General features: G+C 41.2%; 1 protein-coding gene across 1 annotated transcript in view; it reads left to right on the top strand.

Moving 5' to 3' along the window:
• Nucleotides 1–12971, top strand: part of LOC133026467 (CUB and sushi domain-containing protein 3-like) — a 313843-nt gene that overhangs the window by 279144 nt on the left and 21728 nt on the right. The window contains exons 51-58 of the mRNA XM_061093362.1: nt 141–329; nt 1832–2017; nt 2877–3071; nt 4343–4516; nt 6545–6718; nt 9741–9926; nt 10636–10821; nt 11418–11591. Coding sequence (XP_060949345.1) covers nt 141–329; nt 1832–2017; nt 2877–3071; nt 4343–4516; nt 6545–6718; nt 9741–9926; nt 10636–10821; nt 11418–11591 — 1464 coding nt within the window. The remainder of the gene's footprint in view (nt 1–140; nt 330–1831; nt 2018–2876; nt 3072–4342; nt 4517–6544; nt 6719–9740; nt 9927–10635; nt 10822–11417; nt 11592–12971) is intronic.

Below are 12971 nucleotides of genomic sequence, written 5' to 3'. Positions count from 1 at the left end.
TCTCCAAATTGGTGTGAAGGGACAATTTCCTGTCTCACTCTTTGGATAGATTTCTTCAGTTAGCGTCTTTGATGTCAGAGTGTCGGTTTGACATTACTTCAAATCTCTTTTTTTATTTTTGTACTTTTCCTCCCCTCCAGCCCTGTACTGCTCCACGCCCGACTCTCCCCTTCACGGCTCCATCTCCTCTCAGAGCGGCGGCCACATCAATAGCGTGGTGCGGTGGGCCTGTGACCGTGGATACCGTCTCATTGGCAACGCCACGGCAACCTGCCGACGCTCATCGCTCGGTAACCATGCGTGGGACTCTCCTGTACCAGCCTGTCAAGGTGGGTCTGTTTGTGGAATGTGTGTATATGTGATGATGCATGTTTTTTTTTAAATGGTATAAATTGGAATTATTTGTATTACTATTAGAATTGGACTTTGGATTTGTTATGGATGATTTTGTATTTTTATTATTTTGTATTATTTCTCAAATGAATCGGAGCCAAGTTGTTTTCTATTTGACTGAACTTTTCACGGATTGGTCACGTGTAACAGTGACTCGTTGTACTCTGTGTGCATCCGTCCAAGGAGAGGTAGAAGATGACGCCAGCCATTATCGGACATTTACTTAAAGGTTCAGTGCGTACAATTTAGTGACATCTAGTGGCGAAGTTGCATTTTGCAGCTGAATACACCTCACCTCACCCACCCCTTCCAAACATGAAAGAGAACCTGTGGTAGCCTTCAGCTGTCATGAACTCAAAAAGTGTTTAATTTGTCCAGTCTGGGCTTCTGTCAAAAAACATGGCGTCCTCCGTAGAGAGAACCCACTCCTGATGAAAAATATAAAGTATTTAAATATAAAGAACCCATTCCAGTGTAAAGAAAACAACAATTTGTACATTTTCGATAAAACACACTAGAGAAAACAACTCTAGGATTATTTTTTCTATTCAATTTCTGCCCATTAATCCCTTTCACCTTGATCTTACACACTGGACCTTTAAATGCAATTCAATCTTAAGGTCATTGAAAATAAATTTAATCACCAAAAAATAAATTCCACTTACAATTTTCTCCAGCTTGAGTCACAGCTAAAGCAGCTAACAGGGATGGAACTGCCAAAACAGAGTGTGTGGCAGAAAATAGAGCCAAGTTTGTCCTCTCCATGAACCTCGAAAACCTTTTTCCCCTCTAAGTATCAATTTATTCTTTTTTATTCCAGAGTCGACATATTCAAAAAATTCAAGTCAGTGAAATGTCAGATCCATTGTTTTTGTAGAAAGGGTATAAATGTATATAATTCATATCCCTTCGACCAAGGAAATGAAACATGAATGATTTGTCTTCTCTTTCCGTCTCTGTGCATGTGTGTTTTTAGAATGTGTAACATTGAGCTCTGCAGAGACCTGATGGCGTTTCATGTTACACCTCCTCATGTCTAATCCCACACAACAAATCTCCATGCGATGGCACAGCTTGTAGCCGATAGAAAGTCAAATGAAGAACATATAGCAGATTGGCGACACCCTGTAATAACACAGCTGCTCTAAAAAAGACGGGTCTATTTTAAAAACACAGCGCAGCAGCATGTTCAGAGTCAGCCGTGTTTTGTCAGACCTGGTTGGAGCTGGAGATCAAGCATCTCTTGATTGCATATTTTTAGTTTGTTCAGTTCATTGAATAAATATGTAAAATTGTTTGCAAAGACACAATAGATCCAGTGGCTTTGAATCACAAGAAATATTTCAAACTCATCGAATCTGCCTCCCGGACAGACATGATGTGTCTTCTGTCTTTTCTCATGTCGTCCTCTTTTAACTGCTGGGTGTTCTCCCCCTAGCTGTTTCTTGCGGGGCGCCCAAGTCTCCAACAAACGGCGGCACTTTAACGGCCGACTACTCCGTGGGAACAAGAGTCTCCTACTTCTGTAACGACGGGTACAGACTCTCCAGCAAAGAGCTGACGTCGGCCATCTGTCAGCCCGACGGAACGTGGAGCAACCACAATAAGATACCGCGGTGTTCTGGTGAGTAACACATGGAACAGTCGGACCACTAGAATATCAACAATCACCGATGCCAAATATGGTCGTTTGACAAATTTTGGACAGACTAAACACATACGAGATCGACAATGGCCCATTCCTCTGCCGATGCCCAACAGTTAAATTCTGCACCAAACATATATTCTGTTCTCATGAAGATACGTATTAAGTGCTAATTCTGTAATGACTACACATTAACTCAGCCACACAGTTGTTACAGGTTTCTCGTCCTATTTGTCATCGTTCAGCTGCTGAAAAAATTGATGTAACCCACAGTGAAACCGCTAGTTAACGTGCCAGATTTTGTTTCCCCACACTCATATATATCACTCCCCTTGTTTTCATCAAGATCCATGAATTATTCCCTAGGAAATCAGTCAAAATGTCCAAAAAGGCAATATTCTGATCTGCAGCTAAATGTAATGGGTTTCTTTCTCGGCCCACGTCCCGACCCTCCACCAAGTTTCATGGAAATCGTTTGAGTTCTTGTTTGTGTAATCCTGCTGACAAACAAACGAACAAATAAACAAACCAAACTGTGCGAAAACCCGAACTTCCTCACCAGAGGTAAATATATAAAATAATCACGTCCCACTGAGTATGATGCATATACTCGTTTGTAGGCAATCACCGTTATGAGTCGTAGACATTTATGGCAAAGGCATCAGTATTTAAATTGAGTCATTATTATGCATCTGTGAGATATTTTACAGTGGCTTGGCCCCACTTTGAGCCGGCTGTTTACTATCTGACACTATTTAAGATGGAAATTGTGTTTTATCCTTTTTTTTAAACGTAAGCTAATTTTGTCTTCTCCTCCCCCTCCTTTCTGTCCCTGCAGTGGTGGTATGTCCCAGCATCGGGTCGTTCTCTCTGGAGCACGGCCGCTGGAGGATCGTCAACGGCTCGCACTATGAATACAGAACTCGAATCGTGTTCACCTGCGACCCGGGGTACTACCGATTAGGCCCCGCCCACATCCAGTGCTTGCCCACTGGCGTGTGGAGCTGGAAGAACGAGAGGCCACACTGCCAGGGTGAGTGACGGAGGCAGAGAAGGAACTTTTATAGCTGAGCATGTAGGCGTACAAATCCTTACATTGAGACATGTTTGTCGGTTCAGATCCTTCATTTACTTTAATACATGACAAATAAATCATCATGTTCTGATCTATTTCTCTCATACAACTGTTCTCCTTTGAAACACTGTTTTCTGCCTTATTCATGAGTTATCTCTCACTCAGTGGGAAAGGTCAGAGTGAGGTTTCCCACTTCCACCACTTGTATGCAGGGTAGGACCGTAATCCCCTTTTATCATCTGCAGTAACCATAGCAACCAAGGTCGATTCAGGTAGTTGCATAGATAACAACTGAGTGAAGCTCGGTAGAAATATGCACTCAGATGTTCTCAGAGACGGACAGAGGGCAAACTGTCCCGTCGTATTGTCAGGCTGAAGTCAGGAGAAGCTACAACAGGTAAGACAGGAGAATAAAGAGATTCTTGGGCGACAGTACATCTCCACCTGTCAACATCTCTGCAGCTCATCTTCCAGATTTCTTTATTGCTGATGGAATATATGGTATATTCTCCAGGTTGAAATACAAATCATTTCCTAAAGCCTCATTTCTCTAGTGCAAATATTTCCATCCCCATTCTAACTACACAGTTGCCATTTAATGTATATAATTTTGCTGATTATGTTCTTATTGCCAATTATATCCATATCCCTAACATTGATTATCTCAGCTCTGATATAATCGAGGTAAAATATTAAATCTCTTTCTAACTCTCTGCCGAAAAAGGAAACACTTGTATTTTCAAACTTTTCCATCAAAGTGCCCTCTGCCTATTTTTATATAATTTTATGCTCATGTTAATGTTTTAAGTCTGCGAGTGTGTGAAGATGTGGAGAAATGACTCACCTCCGGAAGCCTGATGCTACCATTGTCATTTATAAACAGTTTGAATAACAGATAAGAGTCTGGAATGAGAATATATTTTTATTAATAAGTAAGGACCAAAACAAATTGGCTGTAAAAGCTTTTCATTATAAATTTGCTGTTATCACATGATAGAGGTGTGTTAAATGATAATTTCTACTGATTAGATTTCATTTGATCACCTGAAATCGCGCCTTAAGGTTTAGCTTTAATTCTGTGACATTTCAAATTGTACTGATAATTTCTTCATCAGGAATATGAGTGTTGTATATATCATACTATATATACTGTATTTGATTGAAAACATTACTCAAAGTATCCAGTGGACTCTTCCTGCTAATTTTCTGTCTGGGCCTGTGTGTTGCAGTTATCTCCTGCGGCGAGCTGCCACCTCCCCCCACCGGGAAGAAGATCGGCACTCAGACCTCCTTCGGCGCCACGGCCATCTTTACCTGCGATGCTGGTTTCATGCTGGTGGGCTCGGCTGTCAGAGAGTGCCTGTCCTCTGGGCTCTGGAGCGGAACGGAAACGAGATGTTTAGGTGTGTAACTACTGGAACTAGAAATGTATTCAAACGTGCAGAATAGACACGGTATGGAGTCTCTGGACTTATTAGTACACACGCACACACTCACACACACAAGGGGGGGGGTTGAAACATGGGGTTTTACGAGTCGGTCTAATGAGATCTGGTATCAAAAGTAGGTCTTTGCCCTACACCTCTCATCTGGCTGCACAGCTGCTTCCCTCTGGCCTTGTTCACCTCACCACCAACACCATCGCGAGGAACCTTCTCCTGTGCTCCTATTAAGTTCATTCTGAATCTGTTTTTTTCTCATGTATATATGAGGCAGGAAGAAATCAGCTACTTTCTTCTGTTGGCGTGCCAACCAGAGGTAACAGATGTTATGACATGGTGCTGTCACTTCTCCACGAAGCCTCAGAAGAAACAGCGTTTCCCAGAATACCTGACAGGGCTGAGGAGGGATATGAGATGCAATTTATAAACAGAGAGTTCAGTGTAACTTAACCCAAACTGATGAGGAGGCATGATTCTGTCAACAACAAAAAAATCAATCCAGTCCTATGAACAGTATTTTTTATTCAATAACTTTTCTTAATGTTCTTCAAAACGAATTTGGCTTAATTTGTTTTGTTGTTTGCACTCATCATAGAAATTAAAGCTGATTTTTACAAGATTCAGTGAATAACCCACGTACACTCCTGAAATCTTAAAAGAAGTAAATAAGGATGTAAAATATGTAAAAAAAATACTCTTTTAGAAGCAAACTCTGTTTACGGAATTATGTTGCATAAGATAAAGTATTTGAGACCATGGACTGTATACAGAAGTGAAGGCAAAGCATCTTGATCGCCACCTTGTGACCGGCTGCAGTGTCATCAACCCTTGCTCCTCCATGGTAGCAGATGGGCCAAATTAAATAGTCAAAAGTACACGTCAAAGGTTTTTTTTCTCAAAGATGGTTTCTGCCATTTTATGTAGTTCTCATCACTCTATCACAACTGTGCAAGCGATTGTATCCAGAATATTTTGTCTTCATTTCTACATTACTGGAGGAAGTGGGGATGCAACGTCCATCTTTATTCATTCATTGTCAGTGTTTGAGATATTTTTTATTTCCCTGCTTAAACAAGCCAAAGCACAGTTTTAACTAATTTCCTTGTATTTATTATTTGAATAGTATAGTGATATTTTACTGTGAAGCCTGTTCGTTCCACATTCTACAACACACTCAAGGCGTTAAAGTATGTGACTTACCAAAGTAACGCCCTTCAACTCTGCTCAACCCCTAAAGGACAGTATGAAATGACAGGCGATATGAGGCAACCTTTGTTCCTCTCCTTCTCTAACCATCCCTGACTGTCTTTGAATTGCATTTGCTGACACCAGGGACACAGCGCAGATTTTCATCTACTGTAAATAATGAAATCAATACTCCCTCTCTCTCTCTCTCGTCCAGACTCTGAGAACAGAAAATGTACGTATGCAGTGTTCTTTTGTCGGAGTCCTTTTTTAAAGAAATGTTACAAGAACACTGTGCTTCAGTCAGACCTGTGGGACTGAATCTGATCAAAAGGGAGCGAAGGGACCGACATCCCTGTTTGGTGAGATGTCACCAAGTAAACACTGAGTATCTCAAATGCTCAAGGACGGTCATTTGAAAGTTTGACGCTTTTGAAAACACAGCTGTGGAAATGTTTAATAAAACATATATTCACGCTGCAACTGCTGGCTTTTACACTCTTGCTTAGATTACAGAATTTTAAAATGAAAACGACCCACACACAGAGAGAGAGAGAATGTTAGGCAGGTGATATTTCATAATGAGGTGTGGGGTTCATAGTAACAAGATAACACAAGACCTACTGTGTGCCTTCACTTGTAGAGCTCAACTTTGAATGTGGCATCAGGGGCAACTATCACAGTTAAAGATCTGAAAACTAGCAATAAATGAAGTCTAAAATGAAAGTTCTTCCAACAAAAAACGACATTTCTGGGTCAAACTCTGAATTTCTCTCGTCCCCTGTGTTTGTGTCTCTCTTCCAGCTGGCCACTGTGGAATCCCAGAAGGCATCGTGAACGGTCAGGTGATCGGGGAGAACTTTGGTTACCGCGACACGGTCGTGTATCAGTGTCTCCCCGGCTTTCGACTAATAGGCTCATCGGTTCGAATCTGTCTCCAAGACAACCAGTGGTCTGGCCATCTGCCCGTCTGCATATGTGAGGAAAGCACACACACACACACACACACACACACACACACACACACACACACACACACACACACACACACACATTTACCTCTGACAAATTAAAGATTCGCAACTTACATATATCTGTTTCCGTGACAACCATTGAGCTAGACTGCTGCCTGTTCCTTCAACAAAATGATACGACTGGAAACAAGATGATCCTTAACACACACACACACACACACACACACATACACTAATTTGTCCTTAATCCCTGACATGTCTCTCTCCGTGTTATATATATATATATTAGGGCTGGGCAAGTTAACTCGTTTTAATCGAGTTAACTCAAGTGATGAGTTAACTCGATTGTTTATCCGCCAATTATTTTCTTTTTTCCTGTTCTGCAGCATTATTTTCTTTTTTCCTGTTCTGCAGCAGTCAGCAACAGACTTTCACAAAATAAAAGCCTGACTTTCACAATAAAACAATAAATAATCAAACCTGAGTGAATGCGAGATAAAATAATTAATCGAGTTAACTCATCACTTGAGTTAACTCCATTGAAACGAGTTAACTTGCCCAGCCCTAATATATATATAAAACATTTATTGCCTTTGTTACGGTAACACAGGCACTCACAATCTTCATGTAGTTTAGCAATCAGAAACTAAGAAATCATAAAACACTAGAGGAGAATTATCTTTGATTTCTTTACATTACGTGTGTGTGCAGGGTTGCAGACGATCAACAGAGGCACATAATGTTTCGCACAATCTGCAGGCAAACAAATTAGTTTTTTTTAAATATTCTAGTTTGCTTGATACCAAATCAAGGCCCCAGAGTCTATTGAAATGGAGGCAGTTGGAAAATAAAGGCTTGATAGTGAAGTGCACAGCTCTTTTATTTGATTGAACATATTATATCTGCCTGTGCAGTTGAAGACTCAAAGTCGTACGTCTCCAATGAAAAGCTTTTGTTTGGCAAATTAAGATGTGCTTTGTGATATGATAGTTTTCATGCGTCGCATTGGATTCAACAAGTCCTGATTGATTGGATATTAAAGATAAACAGCCGAAACAGAAAAATAGTGTCAGTAACTGAGAAAAGCGGCCTTCAAGTCCAGTTAAAATGATTTGAAATGGATATTTAAATGTCAGTGGGGGAAATAAAATAAAAACATATTGATTGTTATTGACAGAAATGTCCTTTGCAACAGGACAAGTTTGACTCAGTAGATTGGAAAATAACTGAATCAGGAGCGTAGCCCTGGATGAGATGTGATCTAGAACATCATTAAAAAAAAGCACCTGCAGTCATATCTTTGTTGTGGTTCAGTGATAGCAAAAATAAGAATTCAGAGAATACTAATGGGAGTTTACCCTTTGGGGTTTGTGCGGCTGCATGTGTGTTATTGTGTTGGTGTGCTCATGTGTATGTAAGTGTTCAGTAGTGTTAGATAATTAGTTTGATTGGAAAAGAACAAATTAGAAAGTAGGAGGTGAAGTAGTGAAGGATAAACATTTTTCATAAGGTCTGTACTTTGTCGTGTTGACCCAGTCTGACACCAACAGTCTCATATACAGGACTGCATGAGATAACTAGCTGGGCTTGAGGATAAAAACAGAAGGTCCTTATGCGTCCAGGCTACCGTGAAAATATTCTAAAATTGGTGATTTGCTACGAGCGCCCTAAATGTTTTCGGCGGTAACTGGGCACAATTAGAGTGGCAACGACGGGTGACACCTCGAGACAATTACAAACGCCTTTCGTCAATAGAGACTCTTTGCAAAATAAGTCCCATATTCAAAAGACAGACATGGAGACACGGTGTCACAGTTCTGGAGTAGAAGGTTTTCTAAAAACAAAACAACAACAAAAAAAGGCAGTTATGTTCGGGTAATGGATGCATCTGCTCTCTGTGGTTATGATCGTGCATCCGTCCCTGTATGCGAGAGGAGCGATTCTGCGCTCGCTGTTTTTATTGAGGTTATTCATGCAGGAGTTATTGAGGGAAATCATTTTACAGCCAAATTATACTGTAATTATGGAGATGAGAGGCTCTTGTTTAGAGACACAAACACAGAATGATGATGAGACTGTGTGTGTGTGTGTGTGTGTGTGTGTGTGTGTGTGTGTGCGCGTGTGTGTGTGCGCGTGTGTGTGTGTGTAGCTGCAGGGCACGCTGGCGGTGTCAAATAAATTTGTATTTTAGGCGTGTAAACAAACTTCTGATTTTCACTGATCAACTGACAAGAGGATCTTGGCCTCTTCCTCTTCTTCTTCTCCCTCATCTCCTCTCTTGTCTACTCCTCCTCTTTTTTACCCATATAGTTCTTCCTTTTTTCTACTTTTACTACGGTTAGATTCCTCTCGTTCTTTTAAGGAAACACAGGGTTTGTGAAGCAGATGAGCGAGGGGCAGGCAGTAGCCATACACTGTCTGTTTCTGCACGCATCAGAAACACACGCCGACAGCACAATGAGGAAAAGGCACACGTACAAAGCTTCTAACTGGCCCCAGTGCACAGAATTTACAGAAAGAATAACAATCATGCACAATGACCAACAGAGGACACTGGATTCTAATGCAGATGTTAATATTTCAAAGTAATGAGCCATGTGAATTGCCGTAGGAAAAGGCAAAGATAATTGGTCCAAATCTGTGCTTTTTTTTCTAGAGACAGCCTCTGATTTACAGGCCTGGTTTAGCTTGTGTGTTTTTTGAGGCTGTGACATCAAGGAGAAATCTGAACAAATTGGATTTATTGAGAACATGTGGCGAAACCTTCACAAAATGTCAGCCATCTAAATCAAATGACTGCTCAGCATGTACATATATCAGTATACAAGGATACGGCACAAAGAAGTCGCAAAGTATTGAGATAATTAGAAACCTTGCCTGCTCATTGTTTGTCATGGAATTCATTATTACTCCTCTCTTTTGAGGCATGCTTATATGTTACTGCACAATCTCAAATATATAATGAATCCAATTAGAAATCTTTATTTAGGTCCATGTTTCCAGGACTGACACTTTCTTCCCTGCAGCGATCAGCTGTGGCCATCCAGGAAGTCCCATATACGGTCGCACGGTGGGAAACGGCTTCAACCTCAACGACGGGGTCAGCTTCCTCTGCAACCGGGGTTATGAAATGGAGGGGCCTGCACGCGCTCAGTGCCAGGCTAACCGCCAGTGGAGCCACCCGCCCCCAACGTGTAAAGGTGGGGAGAAAAGTTAAGTGTATTCACCCCTAACCTTATTTATCCCTGACCTTTAATTCCACTTTTTAAACCACCCCTTATCTTTATTTACCCATTCTGCCCTCTTCTACAGGAACCATCCTTATTTAACCCAACTTCATTTCACCTCAATTTTACCCATAACTTTATTCAGTGTAAAAACCTTTAATGGCCAGGATGGAAAAGTTAACATTTCTTTTAAATTGTGTCTTCTTTTTTATTATTCAATGGAGTTTTGAGGTACATTTAATATTTAACATCCCTCAAACACTTTCCTGGCTCCAAGCTCAAATCTTTTTTCTCTAATAATCACAGCAACAAGCTTTTCTTGTGAATTTCTACATCGACCTTCTGCCCACTTTACAGAATAAAGTGCCAACGAATTGGGTAAAAATGCAGCGTAATCACGCCAAGTCGTTACACTGCACCGCTGCTGTGTCATTCCACTGCCATATTTACCTCATTACACCCACCCTCATCATTTCATCCACTTTTACCACATATTCATAGTTATGCCCTCTATTATTTTTACCGAGCTCTAATCCCAGTGCAAAATACTGTTGAAAGATGGAAGGGGGAAGGGAAATGGTCCTCTCTGGTTCCTACCAAATAACACATACGTCTCTATATCTGTCTCTTTCTCTTTGTGCTTCTCTCCTCTGTCTGTATGTGTGTCTCCATGCTTGTGTCTCTCTGTGTATAGTGGTCAACTGCTCTGATCCAGGCATCCCGGCCAACTCCATTCGCCAAAGTAAAATAGAGCACGGCAACTTCACCTTCGGCACCGTGGTGTTCTACGACTGTAACCCGGGGTTTTACCTGTTCGGGTCGCCTGTGTTGAGCTGTCAACCAACGGGACAGTGGGACAAACCCCTCCCTGAATGTATCGGTTAGTATGAACCTTATTTACGACTTTTTACCCTACGATCTTCGGGACGAGCAGATTATGCAAGAACTATTCTGACATGCATTTGTTTTTTATCACCAATTCTCAACAACATCTTCAGTAAATCCTTTCAAATTTGGAAAAAAATGTTCACTTAAACTCACAGATGAAGTGAACAAGCTTGATCTCTCAAGTCTGCCATTAGGGAATTTCTTTAAAGTATGACAAGTTGTACATTGGACTCAAACATCAACTGATAAGATTCCAGAGGTCAATGTTTAGATCCCTGTGACCTCGTATGAGTCTGGGAAAAAAGGACATTCAGATCGAAACTGGACTGGTTAGCAGAGGCTTACCAGTAATTCTAGTTCTTTGTTGCCTTATTTCCAAGAGAGGCACACATTTTAGCAAGCACTGTTTCTTTCTCTGCTCTGTTCTTCTCTCCTAATCCTACAGGCATCGTCCTGTTTCTGAATCTGAGTCTTTAGCTCTCGACATCGATCTCTGCAGCTCTTTTCATAAAGCTCTGTTGAGTCAAGACGAGCACTGTATGTGTACTTCTCCTTCATCACTCTCTCTCTCTCTCTCTGGGTCTCTAGTCGTAGATTGTGGTCATCCCGGCTCTCCACCCAACGGCGTGCTGAACGGAGAGAAGTTTACGTTCGGTTCAACGGTTCGATACTCCTGTCTGGGCGGGAGGCAGCTGAAAGGAGAATCATCCAGGACGTGTCAGCTCAGTGGGATGTGGAGTGCCCCCATGCCCTTCTGCTCTGGTAACCATCTTAACCTCTATTGAATATATCAACTTTAAAAACTCCACGCAATCAGAGGACGAGATGGAGAGATGGATAGGAGTGACAGATGAAAGGCGAGAACTCTTGAAACGCGTAGACTCAATGGAGTGTGGAGCACTTCATTCATGTCTCGACCCCTTCGCGCTCTGTAATGGGAGGGAGGGATGGTCAGAGAGAGGGCAGGTTCCACATGAAAAGAAAAAATATCATTATCTGTCTGTTAAAGGAGCTGCAGAGCATAAGGTCCTCTTAAAGCACCTGTAACTCGGGTGATGGACCATGTTTTCTTTGCGAGCCCACTTTTACAGACAGTTCTCAAAGCTTCTTCTTTAGAAAGCGACCTACAAGACATTACATTACATTACATTACATTTCATTTAGCTGACGCTTTTATCCAAAGCGACTTACAATAAGTGCATTCCACCCCGAGGGTACAAACCAAGAACAACAAGAATCAAGACAGTACAATTTCTTCGAAATAAAGCAAAACTACAAAGTGCTATAAGGTAGTGCCATTTTAGTGCTACCAAAGTGTTAGTTTCAAAAGTGGTTAGTTTTTTTTTTTGTTTTTTTTTATTCAAGGTACAGTCGGAAGAGGTGTGTTTTTAGTTTTCGGCGGAAGATGTGTAAACTTTCAGATGTACGGATATGTGTAATGTAATGTAATGTTTGACCATGTCCTGGATGTAAACTGGACCTGATCTGTTTACAGCATGGTATGCGAGTACTAGTGTTTTGAACCGGATGCGGGCAGCCACTGGTAGCCAGCGGAGGAGCGGAGTAGTGCGAGTGAATTTAGGTTGGTGTGTGTGAAAGGAAGAGTAAGAGTAGTGACGGATGGATGTAGTTTGCATAACACAGTCAAACATGTAGTAAAATACATACCTATAACAGTCCCTTCATGAAACCACATTTAAAATCATTAAATACATATTTTTATTTGGACCGAATTGCACACACTCATTAATATCCGTCCCATAAACTCTTGATTTTTGTCCATTAAGATCCATGATTTATTCTCTGAGAAATTAATGTAAATGTTTAAAAACATTAACTGTTAAAGAAAGTACAAAAACTGTTCATGGATCCGCTCCCGGATTTTTATCTGTCTTGAAATTGAGTGGGTTCCTCCAGGGGTCATGCTCCATCCCTCCACAACATTTTATGGAATACGGTTGAGTAGTTTTTGCTTCTAACTAACAAACAAGAGCAGATGAATATATAACCTCAGCAGAAAGTGTCCTCTCCATTTTCTCTCGCAGCAGCTGTGTGTGGATTTACAGATAATATCGTGTTACTGTAGATTCACCACTGTGATGTCCCTGTAAACTACTTTGCGCACATTTACTTCCTCCCTGT

Source organism: Limanda limanda, chromosome 19 (genome assembly GCF_963576545.1).
Source record: "Limanda limanda chromosome 19, fLimLim1.1, whole genome shotgun sequence".
In the NCBI taxonomy this organism is placed as follows: domain Eukaryota; kingdom Metazoa; phylum Chordata; class Actinopteri; order Pleuronectiformes; family Pleuronectidae; genus Limanda; species Limanda limanda.
Note: the sequence above shows the minus strand (reverse complement) of the source record. Positions and strands in the feature narration are given on the sequence as shown.